Source organism: Tupaia chinensis, unplaced genomic scaffold (genome assembly GCF_000334495.1).
Source record: "Tupaia chinensis unplaced genomic scaffold, TupChi_1.0 Scaffold000387_1, whole genome shotgun sequence".
Lineage (NCBI taxonomy): Eukaryota > Metazoa > Chordata > Mammalia > Scandentia > Tupaiidae > Tupaia > Tupaia belangeri.
Window position 1 is genome coordinate 3,288,041 of NW_006159889.1, and position 20,833 is coordinate 3,308,873.

At 41.8% G+C, this 20,833-nt stretch overlaps 1 protein-coding gene across 7 annotated transcripts in view; it reads left to right on the forward strand.

The window, feature by feature from the left end:
* Positions 1–20,833, forward strand: part of NASP (nuclear autoantigenic sperm protein) — a 44,462-nt gene that overhangs the window by 21,403 nt on the left and 2,226 nt on the right. For 5 of the 7 annotated variants that reach the window (XM_006153820.3, XM_014589892.1, XM_006153819.3 and 2 more), the window contains 10 exons: positions 492–602; positions 5,511–5,591; positions 7,212–7,321; positions 8,008–9,015; positions 17,858–17,937; positions 18,307–18,392; positions 18,503–18,576; positions 19,454–19,642; positions 19,916–20,082; positions 20,751–20,807. In XM_006153820.3, coding sequence (XP_006153882.1) covers positions 492–602; positions 5,511–5,591; positions 7,212–7,321; positions 8,008–9,015; positions 17,858–17,937; positions 18,307–18,392; positions 18,503–18,576; positions 19,454–19,642; positions 19,916–20,082; positions 20,751–20,807 — 1,963 coding nt within the window. The remainder of the gene's footprint in view (positions 1–491; positions 603–5,510; positions 5,592–7,211; positions 7,322–8,007; positions 9,016–17,857; positions 17,938–18,306; positions 18,393–18,502; positions 18,577–19,453; positions 19,643–19,915; positions 20,083–20,750; positions 20,808–20,833) is intronic. The other 2 variants (XM_027773927.1, XM_027773929.1) reach the window with 2 other exon arrangements.

Genomic DNA, 20,833 nt, shown 5'->3' on the forward strand with positions numbered 1-20,833 from the left:
CGTGCGCTCGCCAGACAGACAGAGACATAGAGACAAAAAGCGAGAAATCACCCCCCAGGGGGGATGGTCACGCCGCAATCCCTTCTCCTCCATTCTCCTCTCGAGATCTTGGGCACGCACGCACACGCGCCCGGCGTGAGTTTTAAGCCACCGGGTCCGGGACACGAACCACGGTCGACTACGTGGGAGTCCAGCGACATAGGAACCGCGGTCGACTACGTGGGAGTCCAGCGACATAGCCATTACGCTAACTGCTGGTTCCCACCCCCAGATAAACTTTTAAGAAAATATTTTAGCCATGCTTCTGAGAATATTATCTTTGAGTTTGTTTTGTTCCATTTTTGTTTTCTTTAGGTTTTGCAGTGGTAAATAAATGAGTTAACTGGGCCTAGCCAAAAGGTTAAAGAAATTAAGGAAATTGGTTTAAATGTAGCAGGTATTTAATATATATTATATAGTATTTGACACTTGAAAAACTTATTTTCTTACAGTCTTGATGTGGATAGTGAAGCTAAGAAACTCTTGGGTTTAGGACAGAAACATCTGGTTATGGGAGACATTCCAGCAGCTGTCAATGCGTTCCAGGAAGCAGCCAGTCTTTTGTAAGTATTGTGTTTTGCTATGACTTAATGTTATGTTCCCTTAATAAGCCTTGAATTATAAAAAGTTGTTTTATTTGAGGACAAAAATGAAGAGAAAGATTTTTAAATTATTTTTAAGCAGGAGTTTACTCTTGTAACTGTAACTATAATACTTAGGGGGACAGGGAATGGTATTACATTAAATAAGACCAGCCCTACATGATAAAGGTTCTGAGTCCTTGTCCTTACAACTTTCTGAGCATGCTGGGTATGCCTCTGCTCATAGTTGGTCCAGACCCACTGAGCAATGTCAGCCTCTGATTTTTCTAAGGTAATTTATATTCCAGTCATAACTTCTTAGGGAGATCACAATTTTTCCTTGCTTGTCTAGATCTTTACTTTTTTTTTTTTTTCCTTTGGAGAGGTTTTCGCTATAGGGCACGTGCGCTCTCCAGAAAGAGAGAGACAGAAAGCGAGAAATCACCCCTCAGGGGGGATGGCCATGCCGCAATCCCTTCTCCTCCATTCTCCTCTTGTGATCTTGGGCACGCATGCACACGTGCCTGGCGTGAGTTTAAGCCGCTGGGTCCAGGACTTGAACCGCGTTCGGCTACGTGGGAGTCCAGCGACATAACCATTACACTAACTGCTGGTCCCTAGATCTTTACATTTTAATGCTATAAATTTCCTGTTTGGGGAAACCCCTCAGACCTAAGAAAGCCACGAAGATTGGTCACCCTGTCACTCATAACTGAATTACCACAGCATTTTCCATAGATTTTTAGAACCATTGTTACCTGCTATTATAATTGCTTGGAAGTTGGCAAGTTTGAGCTTTAACCATATATACTAACCTACTAGAAGAATAGAAGGTTAATTTTAGTGCCTTAAAGGTGATTTATTTTCCCCCAAGAATTTAATGTACCTCCAGATCTAAGAGATGAAAAAGAATGTTAAAGGTTGGAAGACAGGGCCTCATAAAAAATTTAACAGACACAACAATAGAAAGTTATCTTTGGGACCAGCAGGTGGTGTGGTGGTTGAGGCACTGGACACTCCCACATGGCCGACCACAGGTCAAATCTTAGTCCTGGTAGCTTGCTTTCTTACTTTCTCTCTCTTTCTCTGTCTGTCTCTGCTCAAATTAAAATAAGCGAATAAATAAAGTTAAATAAATAATTATTAAGAAAAAAAAATCTTTTAAGGATGTATAAGGTTATGTCTTTGAGTTGATATGTAATGTGCATATGCTTTGAATTGCCATATTGTAAGTTATACAATGAGTACATGTTTAAAAAATGTAAAATCCTGGGGACCACCAGTTAGCATGATGGCTGTGTCTCTGGACTCTCATGTAGTCGACCGCGGTTTGCGTCCCGGACCCGGTGGCTTAAAACTCACGCCCGGGCACGTGTGCGTGCGTGCCCAAGATCCGAAGAGGAGAAGGGATTGTAGTGTGGCCATCCCCCCGGGGGTGATTTCTCGCTTTCTGTCTGTCTGTCTCTGTCTTTCTGGCGAGCGCATGTGCCCTATAGCAAAAACCTCTCAAAAAAAAAAAAAAAAGGTAAAATCCTAAAAAAAAATAGAAAAAGAAAAAATAAATTAAAATCTTCAAGCAGTACCCTCTCTCATGACTCGATTGGAAATAGTTTCCTTCAAGATCGTATTAGCAGTAGCAATTGGAGGTGAACATTTTTTTCATAGTTTGTTGATTATGTTCATACAGTTGAATGAAAGAAATCTTAGAAATTATTATAATGACACATCTAACAGTTTCATGTTTTAAACTCACTATTCCTTCTTTTCCTTTAGTCAGTCAGGATCAAAAGTCAGTCTAGGGAACCAGCAGTTAGCGTAATGGCTATGTCGCTGGACTCCCACGTGGTCGGCCGCGGTTCATGTCCCGGACCCGGTGGCTTAAAACTCACGCCGGGCGTGTGTGCGTGCGTGCCCAAGATCCCGAGAGGAGAATGGAGGAGAAGGGATTGCGGCATGACCATCCCCCCTGGGGGGTGATTTCTCGCTTTCTGTCTCTATGTCTCTCTCTGTTTGTCTGGCGAGCGCACACACCCTACAGTGAAAATCTCTCAAAAAAAAAAAAAAAAAGGCAGTCTAGCTGATGGAGTGGTTGTTAAGGGTGCTCGACTCCCACGTGGCTGACCATGGTTCAAGTCCTGGACCTTGTGGCTCACTTTCTTATTCCCCTGCTCCTCTCTCTCTCTCTGACCCTCTCTGGTCAAATTGAAATAAAAATAAATAAAGTTAAATACAAAATAATAATTTTTTTTTCTTGAGAGGTTTTTTGCTGTAGTTTTTGCATGCACTCGCCAGACAGACAGAGACAGAAAGCAAGAAATCACCTCCCTCCCCTCCCCTCCCCAGGGGGGATGGCCATGCCGCAATCCCTTCTCCATTCTCCTCTTGGAATCCTGGGCACACGCACATGTGCCCATCGTGAGTTTAAGGCACCGAGTCCAGGACTGTGACCGTGGTCAACTACATGGGAGTTCAGTGACATAGCCATTACGCTAACTGCTGGACCCCAAAATAATTATTACCAAAGAAAAATGTCGATCGGTTTTTCCCCAAACTACACTCCATTTCCCAATATCTAGAACACAATTTTATTCCTAAATGTCTACAATGATCTCTTGACTGATTCCTAACTTATGTCCTCTTCATTCTTAACCTAGGCTTAAATCCTAGGCTCTTGGGCCGCCAGATGGTGTGATGGTTAAACATGCTGGATTCCCACATGGCTGACTGCGGTTCAAGTCCCGGAGCTGGTGCTTGCTTTCTCCCTTTCCCTTTGTCTTTCTGGTCAAATTTAAAAAATAATAATAACGAGTGAAATTAAGTAAATAATTCTATTTATAAAAAGATTTGGGGTTCTGATATTTAGTATTTAGTGTTGTGCTCTAGGGGTGAAGCCCAAACATTATATGATGGTAAGAATTTGCTTTTTCTTTTTTTAAACTTGATACGGGGTATGTGCACTCACTGGGGAGAGAGAGGGAAAGTGAGAAAGCACTCCCCCGCCCCCCGGAATGGCCATGCTGCAATCCCTTTTCCATCCTCTTAAAATTCTGGGCACACATGAACATAAAGCTGAGTGGTTTTTGTTTGTTTGCTTTGTTTTTTTTATCAAGTTGCTTGGACTAGGTCTTGAAACCACCTAGTCTTCCCTGTGGGATCCAAGCACCTTAACCACCATACCACCAGCTGGCCCTTACATGGTTATGTTAGATAGAACCACAGATAAGCATGCTTCTTAGCTTAGTCTTCCCAGATGCTTAGTGAGGTCTGGATTCCCATTGTACCACCACTGAAGGTGTTTAGGAAGAAAATTTCAAATACATTATTTTAATATAGTAGACTACCATTAAACATGACTTTCATCACAATACTTTCTGAGTAGTTTTTCTTTTTTTTCCTTTCTTTTTTGGAGAGGTTTTAGCTATAGGGCGCATGTGCTTGCGAGAGAGAAATCACCCCCCTGTGGAATGGCCATGCCGCAATCTGTTCTCCAGTCTCCTCTCTGGATCTTGGGCACGCACGCACACACGCCAGGCGTGAGTTTAAGCCACCAGATCTGGGACTCGAACCATGGTCGACTACATGGAAGTCCACTGACATAGCCATTATAACTGCTGATCCCTCTGCCTAGTTTTTCTATTCGCTCATTAGATTCAGAGACTGTTAGTTGGCCTGGCTTATATAACTTATTTCAGTCTTTAGTTCATGAAAGCTGGTATGTAGAGAAGTACCTCTTCCTTCAAATTTATTCTAATCACTTGTGATTTCTTCTCTCTCTTCCAGTCTGGGCATTAATAGCTAAAACTTACATACAGTGCTATCTGTACTTTTTAAAAATTTGTTTATTTCTTCCTTCAGCCAGAGAACACCCCCACATGATCTTGTAACCCACCCCCAATCTTCAGTCAGCCCTAGATCATGGGCATGCACATACCCAGCATACTCAGGATGGTTTCTTTTTTTTTTTTGGAGAGGTTTTTGATATAGGGCGTGTGCACTTGCCAGACAGACAGAGACAGAAAGCGAGAAATCACCCCCCAGGGTGGATGGTCATGCCACAATCCCTTTTCCATTCTCCTCTCGGGATCTTGGGCACGCACGCACACGCACCTGGCGTGAGTTTTAAGCCACCGGGTCCGGGACGTGAACCGCGGTCGACTACATGGGAGTCTAGCGACATAGCCATTACGCTAACTGCTGATCCCCAGGATGGTGTCTTGATGTGAGCCTGGAATTTTCTCATGTGGGTCAGCCTTGGAAAGCGTGTTTTATTGCCATCATCGGCTGCACCACTGTATTTCTAGCATTGTTTTAACTCATTTAGTTTTTGTAATAGCTCTCTGAGCAGTTGTTAACGTTAACGTTCTCATTTTACAGATGGGAAAATTAAGCATTGTGTAATAATATACAGATGAAAAACATGCAAAATTAACTTTATGCCTTATTTGCTATCAAGTTTCCTTTTTCTTGATTCAAAGCAAGAGGACTGTATTGGTGTCCTAGAAGGATTGTGTTACTGAGGAAATGTCAATTTATAAACAGAAAACCAGAAATACATGTTCTAAGAGTACATATTACTGGTACCAGCAGATTGCATAATGGTTATGTCATTGTACTCCCACATAGTTGACTGACTGTGGTTCAAGTCCCAGACCCAGCAGCTTAAAACTCACACAGGGCACCTGTGCATGCATACCCGAGATCCCAAGAGGAGAATAGAGGAGGAGTTGGCAGCATGGCCACACACACCCAGGGGGGAGGAGGGACAGGCAGGGGAAGATTTATCAAATTCTGTCTCTCTGTCCGTGCCCTATAGCAGAAGTCTCTTTTTAAAAAAAAAAAAAAAAAAGCGTACATGTTAGTTCATAGTTTGGATGTTTATTCTCTTTGTAGAGGTAAGAAGTATGGAGAAACAGCTAATGAATGTGGAGAAGCCTTCTTTTTTTACGGGAAATCACTTCTAGAATTGGCAAGGTATGTTCTTTAAACCTTAGTTATTAAGTATGTTTTATGTCACTTTGATCATTTCAAACCTGGATTCCTTGTTTGCTAACATTAGCTAAGTGGGACTGGCTTTATCTAGATAAAGGGTTTGAAGGAGTATGAAATACTGAAGGAGGTTGAAATGGCACTTGGTACAAAAATTAAAGTTACATTGAAGTTTTGACCTGGGGTTCTTACAAGCAAAGAGCTTTCCATTAATAAATGGTCAATAACTGGCAAACGTTCAATATAGCAAGAATCTTTAAAAATACTTTCAGCTAGGGACTAGCAGTTAGTGTAATGGCTGTGTTGCTGAACTCCCATGTAGCCGACCGCGGTTCAAGTCCCAGACCCAGTGGCTTAAATTCACGCCGGGCATGTGTGTGTACATGCCCAAGATCCCCAGAGGAGAATGGAGGAGAAGGGATTGAGGTGTGGCCATCCCCCCGGGGGGTGATTTCTCACTTTCTGTCTCTGTTTCTGTCTTTCTGGCTAAGCAAAAACCTCTCAAAAAACAAAAACAAAACAAAAGCAAAAAAAATCCTTTCAGTTAGCTCAAAGCAATCACTCTGTTACAAAGGACTGAATGAGGGACAATTTGAAAGGACTAGTGTGTAAAAAATGTTTGATAAGACTCGGTAGTAGTCTTACTGTTGGGAAACTCATCAGTATTTTCCACCAGAATAAAGTATATTGAGTATATTTGAAGTAGCTGATTCTCTATTTAACCTGTGTTCTGATAAGGTTCTAATCTTGTGATCATAAAGAGTATTTGATAGTTTGCTGTGAAAATCTTGCTAGATCGTTACTTAGTATCTAGAGAAATGGGGGTATATGGATTATGAAGTATGCATGCAGGCCTATTTGTTGTGATTTCAAAGTTTTTTTTAGGGTGTGTTCATGTGCTAAAGAAGGACAGCGAGGGACCAGCAGTTGGCCTAATGGCTATGTCGCTGGACTCCCATGTAGCCGATCGAGGTTAGAGTCCCAGACCCGGTGGCTTAATCTCATGCCAGGCGTGTGTGCGTGTCGGCCCAAGATCATAGGAGGAGAATGGAGAAGGGATTGCGGCGTGGCCATCCCCCCGGGGGTGCTTGCTGGACTTTCTGTCTCTCTGTCTCTCTGTTTTTCTGGCAAGCGCATGCACCCTATAGCAAAAACCTCTCCAAAAAAAAAAGGAGGACAGTGAGAGAATGTAAAAAGTAATCCCCCGAGAGGGTTGCCATACTGCAATCCTTTTTCCTCCTCTTCAGTTTTGGGTACCTGCACAAACATGCCTAATGTGATCTTCAAGATGCTTCTGGGTCTGGTACTCGAATCACAAAGTAGGCTCTACGGGGTCTAGCCACAGTCACCTTAAGTACCACACCACTGGATGGCCCAGAATGTTCTTTTGAGGAGTCCTCTGTGCTTTTCAGATGACTGAATGGGATGGATATGTGGATTTCCTAAAGTGCTCTTACAGCCTTCATTTATATTAATGATGATCGTTGTTTTTCTCCTATAGTTTTATGTTTCCTGCACTTGTAGTACTGCATTTTTTGTGTTAGAAAAAATTTGTTAGGTTCTACCAATTACACCTTTGGTGCTTTTCTCTTTTTGTTCTCCTAGAATGGAAAATGGTGTATTGGGAAACGCCTTAGAAGGTGTGCATGTGGAAGAGGAAGAAGGAGATAAAACAGAAGATGAATCTCTGGTAGAAAATAATGATAACATAGATGGTATGTGAAGTTGCATGTGACATTCAAGAGATGGCAACATTGTGAATTTCTTGTATACAAGTGATGGAAATAGGGCCCTCCCTGCCCTGAATGGATTCTCCTGAGATGCTTGGTGTGATGCCTGCATCTGGTGGAGATGGCACTGGGGGCCGATTAGTGAAACTGACTGCAGGCTTTTGTAAGAAGATAATTTAATTTTTTGAATTTGGTAATTTAAATTTGTATTTCAATTACTGCAGTCTTAAATATTTTTGAAGCAAATTTTTAAAGCAGTCTATGCAGCTCAGTTATTTTAAGAGCAGTACTTTTTGAACACTGGTTTTTTTTTTTGTCTAAGAAAAATATTTCTAAGCTGAGTTTGGCTACTAAAGTTTTACATGCTAGATGGAGTCTATAATGTTAATATTAAAGGAGAATGAATAGCTTGGCATCTCTTACCTAACTGGTAATCAGAATGCTCATATTAAACAATTTCTAGTTTAAGAGCTTGTTTCTTTTGCAATAAGTTGCTCTGCTAGCTGGGACTCTCTTGCTTTCTCAAGGGGGCATATAAATTTATAGGCCATCTACTAAAATATAAGCCAGATCATATGAGGTTGTAGGGAGAATGTAATTTTAGTTTCCATTTATGCCTTTATCATTGAATTCGAAGACATGTTTATGCTTCATGTTCTTTAACCATGTAGAGGAAGCAAGGGAAGAGTTGAGAGAACAGGTTTATGACGCCATGGGAGAAAAAGCAGCAGCCAAAAAACCAGAAGACAAGTGTCTGGAAAGGCCTGAAACTGAAAAAGAGCAAGAGAGTATAATGGAGAAGGGTGGAAGAGAAGATATGGACATAAGTGAGCCTGCAGAGGAGCTACAGGAGAAAGTTGAATTGACTCCAGATCAGTTAACTGAAACCTCTGAAGAGGCAGAAGGAACAGCAGCAACAGGACTGAATGAAGCTTTTGGGAAGGCAGAACAGGAAGCACCATATGCTGAGGAAGGAAAATCAGTTTCTGGAGCTGACATCCAGGAAGAAGAGTACAGAAAAAGAGGTGGTCAGGAAAAACAGAGAGAGGTCATTGTGAGCATAGAGGAGAAGCCAAGAGAAACTGCAGAAGAACAGCCTGTTGTGACTCTAGAAAAGCAGGGTACTGCAGTGGGGTCGGAAGCAGAGCCGGTAGAAGCGACAGTTAAGCCAGCGAATGTGGGTGGGGATGAGCCAAAGGAAAAAGCAGTTACCTCTGAAAATGAGCCAGGAAAGGGTGTTCTTGAGAAGCTGATGGAAAAAGAAGTGCTTCCTGCTAAAGAGTCACTGGAGGTGACGGTACAGGCTTCGTCTTCAGAGGTGTTGGCTGCAGAGGCTGGATCAGAAGTCTCTGAAAAGCCTGGGCAGATTACAGTTCTTCCTAAGGATGGTACAGTCAGTGCACTGTCAGCTGCAGGAGATCAGACTCCTACTGAACCACAGACTTCTGCAGAGACCCTGACAGATATAAAAGATGGCTCAGGAGTAGAGGAGGTTAGGGAAGACCTGGTTCCTAGTCAGGAGGAAGCTAAGCTGCCTGTAGAAGAGTCTAAGGCAGCTGGAGATGGGGTTGAGACCAAGGTAGCCCAGGTGGCTACTGAGAAATCACCTGAAGACAAAGTTGAGATAGCTGCTAATGAAGAGACACAAGAGAGAGAAGAACAGATGAAAGAGGGTGAAGGTAACCGGGATATGCAAGAGCTGCAGTGGGTGGAGTACATTCTGGATTTGACTCACTAATCATGGGTAAAAGTCAGCCTTCCATTCAGGATTTTCCGTCTGCCTTTGGATTGGGAAAGGGCTAAATGAAATGGGGGTAGTTGAAGAAGATTGTAATAAGTTGAACAAGTTAAAAGCAGCAAGTCGTCTTTAGCTGGCTTATAAACTAACGCTTTTACTAACTGCAAAATAGCTGTTCTCTGATTTCTGAGACTTGGCTAGCTACTAGTAACTTGTTGCACATTACCAGCTAGTAAAGGTGGGAGAAGGGTGGGGTAGGTAGGGAAATAGTGGGCTAGGCTGGCAGAGAATGCTGAATGGATGTTCACTTGCATGCCTCTGGATTTTTTGGTTACTGTTCACGTGGTTCCTTTTCTCTGCTTTAGGAAGCAGGAACAGAACAGTAGAATCCACTGAATTGGTACACTTAAGCAGGCATGCCATTTAAATGAAGGCAACAGCTAACCTTGAATCTTATCACCAAAATTAATTCTGCTGCCTCTCGGGCTGCGTCTTCAGAGGTGTTGGTTGCAGAGGCTGGATCAAAAGTCTCTGAAAAGCCTGGGCAGATTACAGTTCTTCCTAAGGATGGTACATCAGTGCACTTTCAGCTGCAGAAGATCAGACTCCTATCAAACCACAGACTTCTGCAGAGATTCTGTCAGAAACAAAAGATGGCTCAGGAGTAGAGGAGTTAGGGAAGACCTGCTTTCTAGTCAGGAGGAAACTAAGCTGCCTGTAGAAGAGTCTAAGGTAGCCCAGGTCGCTACTGAGAAATCACCTGAAGACAAAGTTGAGATAGCTGCTAATGAAGAGACACAAGAGAGAGAAGAACGGACAAAAGAGGGTGAACAAATCGAAGGTTGCTACTGAGAAATCACCTGAAGACAAAGTTGAGATAGCTGCTAATGAAGAGACACAAGAGAGAGAAGAACAGATGAAAGAGGGTGAAGGTAACCGGGATATGCAAGAGCTGCAGTGGGTGGAGTACATTCTGGATTTGACTCACTAATCATGGGTAAAAGTCAGCCTTCCATTCAGGATTTTCCGTCTGCCTTTGGATTGGGAAAGGGCTAAATGAAATGGGGGTAGTTGAAGAAGATTGTAATAAGTTGAACAAGTTAAAAGCAGCAAGTCGTCTTTAGCTGGCTTATAAACTAACGCTTTTACTAACTGCAAAATAGCTGTTCTCTGATTTCTGAGACTTGGCTAGCTACTAGTAACTTGTTGCACATTACCAGCTAGTAAAGGTGGGAGAAGGGTGGGGTAGGTAGGGAAATAGTGGGCTAGGCTGGCAGAGAATGCTGAATGGATGTTCACTTGCATGCCTCTGGATTTTTTGGTTACTGTTCACGTGGTTCCTTTTCTCTGCTTTAGGAAGCAGGAACAGAACAGTAGAATCCACTGAATTGGTACACTTAAGCAGGCATGCCATTTAAATGAAGGCAACAGCTAACCTTGAATCTTATCACCAAAATTAATTCTGCTGCCTCTCTACTTTTGATCTTCAGGAAGTGTTCAGAGGCTTTAGTTAAAACAGTTTCCCCAAAAAATGACAACAAGAAGTTGACCCATTAAGCCCTCTTGCTCCTTTCCACTCTAATTTTATGCTTGCTTTGGCTGGTAAACTGAGGTGCTTTTACTAGGTTGTTATCAAGCATGGATGTTTGTAGTGGTGTTTATTGGTCAATTGTGATTCAATTTTATCAAGATAAATATAAGCCTCTATTTAGTAATTCTACAATTGGCATGTCTGACTTGAGTTGTGTTATCATTTGAGGATTCTACTGTGTATAAGGTTCATCTAACACTGGCATTAATAACCACAGACATATTCCAGTGAATTGTTAATTACTTGTAATTGCCAGCTATTTCAAGAGTTCTTAAATTTTACACTTTCAAAGACTTACCTACTTAGAGTATGTTCTGGTGAACTTCCTTGTACCTATGTGTAGGTCTCTGTACTCCAGCCAGCACAGGCACAGTGACCAGAAGTGAATTGGCTAAATGATAGCACCATTGGGCTTATACTTTAGAGAGAAGCACAGAACTGAATTCCTCTAATTATTTATTTATTTTTTTAAAAAATTGATTTATTTAACTTTCTTCTGTTTTTTTTTTTTTTTCTTCCTTTCTTTCTCCTTCCTTCTGCTTGTCCATCTTTCTTTTTGACCAGTGAGGAACAGAGTGAGTGAGTGAGTGAGTGAGTGAGTGAGTGAGAAAGCAAGCAAGCCGCCAGGTCCGGGACTCAAACCTCAGTCAGCCACATGGGAGTCCAGTGCCCTTAACCACCATGTCACCTGCTGGCTCCTGAATGCCTCAGTTTTTGTTTTCAGTCATTACTTAATTTGTTTATAATTTTAAATTTAAATTTTCTAATGTAATTTAAAAAATTCAACTTTATTTCATTCAGTTATCTATCTATCTTAATTTAACCAAAGAGGGACAGAGTGAGAGAGAAAGTGAAAAAGCCATTCACCAAGTCTGGGACTTGAACCAGAGTTGGCCATGTGGGAGTCCAGTGCCATCAACCACCATGCCACCTGCCAGCCCCTAATATTAATATATGTATATTTTAGAGACATTTTTCCTGTAGGGTTTTTGCGTTCACCATAGGACAAAAAGTGAGAACTCATTCCCCCACCCCTCAGAGGGGATAATCATGCTGCAATTCCTTCTCTATTCTCTTGCGGTTTTGGGCATGCACACAACGCATGCACACGTGCCTGGGGTGAGTTTTAAGCCGCCAGGTCTGGGACTCAAACTGTGGTTGACTGTGTGGATTCTAGTGACATAACCATTATGCCATCTGCTGCTTCCATATAACTATTAATATTTGAAAATTTGCTACAGGGCACATGTGCTCAGCAGCAGAGATAGAATGGGGGGACGGGGAGTGAGAAAACAAGCCACCCAGTCTTGTACTCAAACCATGGTTGGCTGTGTGGGAGTCTAGCGCCTTAACCATCATAGCATCTGCTGGTCTCTGATTTCCTCAAATTTTAAAACTCATGTCTTGTAATTTTCTTTTTCTATTTTTGAGTTTGTTTATTTAGTGAGAGAGTGAGAAGTACCCCCAACAAAATTTTTTTAAAAAGAATTATTTTATTTAACTTTATTTATTATTATTATCATTATTATTTTCGTTTGATCACAGAGAGACAGAGAGAGAGAGAGAGAGAGAGAGAGAGGAAGAGAGAAAGCAAGCCACCAGGTCTGAGACTTGAACCGTGGTTGGCCATGTGGGAGTCCAGCGCCCCTATCCACCATGCCACCTGCCGGCCCCCCCAACAAACTTTTTAAAAAGAGTTATTTTATTCATTCATTCATTCATTTTAATTTGACCAAAGAGACAGAGAGAGAGAGAAAGTGAGAAAACAAGCCACCAGGTCCAGGACTTGAACCATGGTCGGCCATGTGGGATTGTCCAGCGCCTTAACCCACTACACCACCTGCCGGTCCCAACAAACTCTTCATACTACAATCTGCTCTGAAACCTAGCCAGCCCAAGATCATAGGCATAGGGAGACCTCAGAATGTGAATTGAGGAATTTATCATGCAGCCTCAGCATAAGAACATTATGTTATTACCGCACCACTGCAGCTGACCCTGTGCTTTATTCATTTTTTTTTTGAGAGAGAGATTTTTGTTACAGGGTGTGTGCGCTCGCCAGACAGACATAGAGACTGAAAGCGAGAAATCACCCCCCAGGGGGGATGGTCACGCCACAATCCCTTCTCCTCCATTCTCCTCTCGGGATCTTGGGCACGCATGCACACGCGCCCGGCGTGAGTTTTAAGCCACCGGGTCTAGGACACGAACTGCAGTTGACTACGTGGGAGTCCAGCGACATAGCCATTACGCTAACTGCTGGTTCCCCCGGCGTGAGTTTTAAGCCACCGCGACGCGAACCACGACTACGTGGGAGCCCAGCGACATAGCCATTATGCTAACTGCTGGCTCCCGCCCTGTTTTATTCTTAGTGTTGGTGAACAAGGATAGTAAAAAGTTCTGCTGGCTCTCTTAAATTGGGCTTTGATATAGTAGGTAGATAAGTCACATTTCTTTTTAGTTTTTGTCGTAGGCTGTGTGTGTTGGCTGTAAAGACATAGATGGTGAGAAATCATCCCCCAGGGAGAGGCCATGCCACATTCTCTTCTCTGTTTTCCCAGGATTTGGGGCATGCATGCACATTTGCCGGGTTTTTCTCAAGCTGCCGGGTGTAGGACTCTTAACTGTGCTTTCAGCCATGTGGGATCCAGCTGCCGTAACCACTCTGCCACCTGTGCCACCGGCTGGCCACAAGATACCATATTTCCTCATAGATTGTTCAGAAATCATTGTTGGATCATAAGTAACATTGCTAGAGCTCTCTCATATATGTTATTTCTGATTACAAAACAATCCTATTGTTTTGGGCTGATAGGTAATATTACTTTAGTTATAGTGAAGAGGAAGTCGAGGCTTAAAGATTATTCAGCTTGTTTAAGGTCAGAGTATAAGAGTAGTGAGTGAATCTATTGAATATATTGCCTTGGATATTTTGTTGTTACTAGTCTCCCTTCCACTGAGGAAGGCATTTTTATTCCTCCCCTTTATGTACTTAGCAGAAATTTACTGGACACGTTTTTGGGGGGGTGAGTGGATAAGGTTTTTGCCATAGGTTGCCTATGCTCACCAGAGAGCAGATATCTACCAGCCCTTGGGAGATGGCCACACTGCAGTCCTCCATTCTCCTCTTGAGATTTTGGGCATCCACTCACATGAGTCCGGTGTGATTTTCAAGCTACCAGGTCTGGAACTGGAGATGCAGAGTAGGCTATAACCTCCATGCCACCTACTTGCCTTGGACACTGATTTTTAAGTTATTTTCAAAAGTCCAGAGTTTTCACTAGTTGTATTTTTTAGATTTTATGTGCCAGGTTCTACTTATAAATTTTACAAATGAAGATATGGGAGAAAGGTTGAATAACTTGTCCTATTAACACAGTAAAGAGTAAGCTGGGAACCTACAATGTGACTCAGGGTTTTGTCACTTACTAGGCTTTTAGTTCTCTTTAATGTGACAACATTGGTTTGAAGGATCTTGCCAGTGGTTTTATTCTTTAAAGTGCATTTCCTACCACCCAGCTGACTTTTTGTTATCTCAAGCTCCATATCCCTAATAAAGAAAATTGGCCTGTTCTTTTTTCATTATGCCAGATGTATTGGTGTCAAAGAAAAAAATTTTAAATTGTGGGTACAAAGCTTGGCTATGCTCAGATGAACTCTACTGGCAGTCTGTGGTAGGAACCCGACTTCCCTGTGCAAGTGTTAGAATAACCAGGAATTAAACCTTTTTATTTATTTATTTTTAATTGCCAAGGGCACATGTACTCACCAGAAAGGAAGTAACACATGGCCACGCTGCAGTCCCTTCTCCATTTCTCCATCCTGACAGAGTTTGGGCACTCACAACCATCTAGTTTCTCAAACTACCAGGCTGGGATTCAAACCGCAGTTGACCATATGGGAAACAGTTCCCTTAATTAACCATTAGGTTATAGGGCCAGCCCTCATCACCTTTTCTTTAACTTTGAGAGTCATTCTGGTTTACACCACTCTGCCTGTATTGTTTTGCTCTGCCTGCATTGTAAATGCTTCAAGATCTAAGTGGCATTTCACTTTCACTGAAGGATGGAATAGACGTACCACAAAAAATACCCCAAAGCAGCTCGGAAAATATTTTAACAAAATATTTGTTCATGACAGCAGGGAGCTAGCCAGTTAGGTGATGGTTAAGGCTGCTGATCCCACAATGGCCAACTACACAGTTCATGTCCTAGACTGGCAGCTTGGTAAGCCATGCTATGTGTGTGTGGTCAAAATCTCAAAAGAGAAAGAGAAAGCTTTGTATGACTGTCCCTCATGGGGGATGATTTCTTAATTCTGTCCCTTGCACACTCACTAGCACACATGCCCTCTAGCAAATCTAAAAAAATAAATTGCAGGACCAGCAGGTGATGTGGATAAGGCACTGGGCACCCTCATTGCTGACTATGATTCAAGTCCCGGACCTCATGGCTTGCTTTCTCAGTTTTTTTTTTTCTCTGATGAGTGTAGGTGCCCAATAGCAAATTTAAAAAGAATAATAATAATGAGTAAAATTAAGTAACTCTTTAAAAAATTAAATTGTGGTAAAACTACAAGTAGTTATTTTATGCTGAAGTAGATGTCATTTAGCAACCAGTATGAGTAGGAACAGATTCTAGACAATTAAAGTAACAAGATCAATGCTTTATTCTTTTAATTGGTTTATTTATTTATTTATTTATTTTTTGAGAGATTTTTGCTATAGGGCGCGTGCACTCACCAGACAGAGACATAGAGACAAAGCGAGAAATCACCCCCTTGGGGGACAGTCACGTCGCAGTCCCTTCTCCATTCTCCTCTCGGGATCTTGGGCACGCACGCACACGCGCCCGGTGTGAGTTTTAAGCCACAAGGTCTGGGACGCCAGGTCCGACTCCGTGGGAGTCCAGCGACATAGCCTTTACGCTAACTGCTGGTTCCCTTTAACAAATTGTTATGATGAAGTGTTTAGGAACTAACAAGTTAACTGTTGTTTAAGGTATTAGACTCCCACATGACCAACTGATTTGAGTAATGGACCTGGTGGCTTGCTTTCTCATTTTCTCTCTCTGGTCAAATTATAACAGTAAATAAATAATTCTTAAAAAAAAATGAAGTTTTTTTTAAATTTTTTTTTAATTTTTAAAGAAATACATAGATCTATTTCAGCTCTCTTGCATTGCATATTCTGCTGAGGGATGGGAGAGTCAATAAAACCAACTGTGGGGGTCAGCAAATGGCGTAGTGGTTGAGGCGCTAGACTCCCACATGGCCAGCTGTGGTTCAAGTCCCAGACTGGGGGTCTTGCTTTCTCAGTCTGTTTCTCTGTCTCTGGTGAGCATATATACTCTGTAGCAAATTTTAAAAAATACTGATAAATCTTTTTTAAAAAACAATAAAAACTGCCTGTCTCTATTTCAAATTGGGGGATCTAAGCCCATACACTTGGCAATTTGGACATGAAATTTCCTAATTATGGTAACTATTTCAGGAATACTGAATTATGTTGTCAGTGGAGAAGATTGAGCCACTTGCCAGGGTTTGTTTGCTATAGATACCAACTACATTGTACCTTACAACTTTATTTTTTTAATGAATTTATTTTATTTTTTGAGATTTTTTTGCTAATAGGGTACATGTACTTGCCAAAGAGATAAAAAACGAAAAATCATCCTCTGGGTGGGACCGCCACACTAATCCCTTATCCATCTCCTTGGGAGTTTGGGCACATGTGCACACGTGTCTGACATGAGTTTCAAGGCTCTAGGTTTGGGACTCAAACTTCAATTGGCCATGATGGAGTCCAGTGATGTAACCATTATGCCATCTGCTGGGTCCCTATTTATATTTATTTTTAAGTTTGCTACAGGGCACACATGCTCACCAGAGATACAGATTTTTTTTTCCTTAAAAAAAAATTAATAGGGCTAAGGCATAATTGCCATATTTACTTTATCTTTTTTTTTTAAGAGTTGTTTAATTTTATTTATTCATTCATTTATTTTAATTTGACCAGAGAAAGACAGAAATAGAGTTAAAGTGAGAAAGCAAGCCACCAGGTCCAGGACCTGAACTATGGTCGGCCATGTGGGAGTATCCAGCGCCTTAACCACCATACCACCTGCAGGTCTTGTATTTGAACTTTTGCTGGTGTTACAGTGCTTAGTAAAAGGCAGTAGGAGGTAGACAAGTTAAACTCAATTTGTGAATTATTCACACTGACAAAATGCTCATTTTCTTTTCTTTTTGGATTTTTACCATAGGGCTTGTACACTTGCTGGAGACAGATGACAGGGAAAGTGAGAAAATACCCCATCCTCCCCCACCCTTCCAAGGGGGACAGCCACACTACAATCCCTTCTATATTCTCCTCTGGGGATTCTGGGCACGTACCCAGTGTGGTTTTCAACCCTCCAGGTCTGGCACTTGAACTGCAGAGTTGCGGGATCCAGCACCTTAACTATCACACCACCTGCTGTCCCCACGCCCATTTCATTACTCAAGAATTTGAGCTTTGTGTTGTCTTTTCACTAAGATAGTAGAGTTATTAAGCATGCTCTCCTTTAGGCAGTTGACTTGTCAGTGTATGACAAAATGGTGAATTAAAAAAAATTTTTTAACAAGTACCGTGGTGTAAAATAACGATATGGTATTGCTTATTCAGTATGTGCTAGAACTGGCTGGAGTCTGTGGCATACTCATTGGTGAGAGTTGATGATAAAAGAACTGTCCTTTTTCCCCCCCGCATCTTTGTTGTGAGAAAGCTGTTCTCTTGTTCTGAAGGGACTGGAATTATTTAACTTTTGGTACCTTCCCAGCCTTATTAGTATTATCTAACAAATGAGGCCTCCCTCCACTTGCCTCTTGCTGGGATAGCAGCTTCTAGCCAATGAATGAGAAGCAGTAAGTATATGTCTTATTCTGAATTATCCAAGTCAACTTTTATAAGAACACTCAGCTGTTCCATTGTTGAGGTTCTGACCCATAGTCTATACTGGTACACATTCTGAGCCTAGATTAGACCTGACTGAGTTAGATAACTACTGACTTTATATTTAGTTCTGATGTTGACTTTGATTAGTATCTGTCTGGCCTGTCTCAGTGTATGTCGACAGATAAATTTATTAAAATCTGACTACTCAGAAGATATCCTTAATTATGTTTTCCAATACTGAGGAATTTTTGCTTGTAGAAATTGAAGGTTCAGAAGAAGAGGATAAAGAAAATGACAAAGCTGAAGAAACACTAAACAGTTCAACTCTTGAAAACAAAGTAAGTTGTTACTCATTCAGTACCATGGTCTGCTTTTCAGCTGTAGAACTATAGCTTACTGGTGTTGGTATGATCTTATAGAGAGCTCTTTCTTGGTTACGGGTTGGGGACTTTTTATTTATTCCTAGAATGCACAGATATGTTCGTTCTAGGGAGTCCTGCCTGTTAGAACAGGTTCCAACATAACAATAAAGTGATGATTTAAAATAGAAACATCATTGGCATTCATTCTGTAGGTTTTAGAAAGTTCAAGTTTTTGGGTCATGTTTCAGGTAGTTCTGCTATAGCAAATTAAATACTTAGATTGTTCTCTAGAAAGATGCCTGTCTTGTACTTCTGCCTAATACCAATGATTTGGATATACTTCAGTCTCTTCAAGAAAATGAAGAGGAGGAGATTGGGAACCTAGAACTTGCCTGGGACATGCTGGATTTAGCAAAGATCATTTTTAAAAGGTAAACTTGGTGCTTTTAGGCTCACGTTGGGAGCTTGATGTTTGAGATTAGCAAGCAGTTAGGGTTGGACAAGTACTATTAAGGATTCTGATCAACTTTTCTTTTTTTAGGCAGGAAACAAAAGAAGCCCAGCTTTATGCTGCACAGGCACATCTTAAGCTTGGAGAAGTTAGTGTTGAATCTGGTAATATTTCCATTTTATTCTCCTCCTACCTTCCTTACCCCCCTATTCTTCCTCTAATAGATTCTATAGAATCTAGCTTGATTGATCATAAGCTGATGGTTTGCTTTTTAAAAACTGTAGTTTGGATTTTCTACAGTCAGTAGAACAATGAGTATGACACACTGAAAGTATTTCAGAAAGCTTAATTTTTTTTTTTTTCGTAAATAGATTTTTGCTATAGGATGTGTGTGCTCGTGCTCGCCAGTGAGATGGATAGAGACAGAAATCGAAAAGTAAACCCCCTCCCCCCCAAGGGGATGGCCATGCTGCAATCCCTTCTCCATTATCCTCTCTGGATTTTGGGCATGCATGCAAACATTCCTTGCATGAGTTTTAAGCATCCATGTTCAAGACTTGAACTGCAGTCAACTATGTGGGAGTCATATAACAATTGCACCACCTGCTGGTCCTAATATTTAACATTCTTTTTTTTTTTTTTGGAAGAGGTTTTTGCTATAGGGCGCATGCACTCGCCAGACAGACAGAGGGAGACAGAGAGACAGAAAGCGAGAAATCACCTCAAAGCTGGGATGGCCACGCCGCAATCCCTCCTCCTCCAGTCTCCTCTCAGGATCTTGGGCACGCATGCACACGTGCCCGGCATGAGTTTTAAGCCACCAGGTCCGGGACTCAAACCGCGGTTGACTACGTGGGAGTCCAGCAACATAGCCATCACGCTAACTGCTGGTCCCTATTTAACATTCTTAATAGAGAAGGATCCTGGAGCTGCTACGGAAAATAATTTAAAATGGGGTACATTCCTGCAGAATGGGATCTGAATTCAGGAGGTAACTTTCCACTAAATGTCCTTTTATTTGCTATTTTTTTCCTTCTTTAGAGAACTATATTCAAGCTGTGGAAGAGTTCCAGGCTTGCCTAAGCTTGCAGGAGCAGTACCTAGATGCCCATGACCGTCTCCTTGCAGAGACCCACTACCAGCTGGGCTTGGCCTATGGCTACAACTCTCAGTATGATGAGGCGGTGGCACAGTTCAGCAAATCTATTGAAGTCATTGAGAAGAGAATGGGTGAGTGAGCACCACTTGCTTCTTGATTTTGGTGGTTCTAGCAACAGACATGGTTATTTTTTTAAAGTATCTTGGGGCTTGCAGGTGGCATGTTGATAGGGGTGCTGGACTCCCAAATGGCTGATTGTACTTTGAGTCCTGGCCCTGGTGCCTAAAAACCCTCTCTGGTCAAATATAAATTAACAATTTAATCGAATATAATAATTCTTTAAAAGTTTTTTTAAAAAGGTAATCCTTTTGCATAAATGTTACTGAATTTTAGTCTCTTTGTAGCTAAACTAAATGAACAGATGAAAGAAGCTGAAGGATCACCTACTGAATATGAGAAAGAAATCGAGGAGCTGAAAGAATTGCTACCTGAGATTAGAGAAAAGATAGAAGATGCAAAGGAGTCCCAGCGTAGTGGGAATGTAGCTGAATTGGCTCTGAAAGCGACCCTGGTTGGTGTGATTTCACTTTAATGTTTGGATAATGGCATGGTAGTACATTTGTATTCTACCCAAAAGGTGTTTATGTTCTGTTTGGTAGTGAGTCGGCATCATTACTTGGCTTCCAGGGAGCTGGTGATCAGAGAGGACGGGAGAGTTGATCTGATTGTTATCAGTAGTTGGTTAAGAAACTGTTCCGGAGCCAGATGGCCTGGGTTTGAATTCCATCTCTGCTGTTTACTATCTGTGATCATGGGCATTTCTCCACCTTAGTGGGCTCATCTGTAAATATGGGATCATTGTACCTCTGTATATATGTCTGACAGTATCAGGCAAAGAGAAATTGCTTAGCAAGTATAAGGTATAGTTATATCTCTGAAAACTCTTTCTGCATCAATTAGCAAGTCATTGAAGGCTTTTAAAAACCTCAAATTGCTTGGCACTGCTTTTGGTGGCTGGGGATATCAGGGAGCTTTCTACCTTGTAGGTAGGATATAGAGGGTTTAGTTTATATACCTATACTTCACCATTGCTGTGGCAGAGGTAGGATGGATGCCATTGCTAGAGGCCAAAAATATCTCAGTCCTTAAATCAGGTACTTGGGTGGTGGGTACCTATTATAAAGCTGTGGGTAGCCTGTGGGTGTGCCGGAGCCCACTTGGGTTTGTCATCTCACACAGGTGGAGAGCTCTACCTCAGGTTTTACCTCCAGTGGAGGAGGTTCTTCAGTCTCCATGGTAGGTATTCGTGTACATTTTGTCAC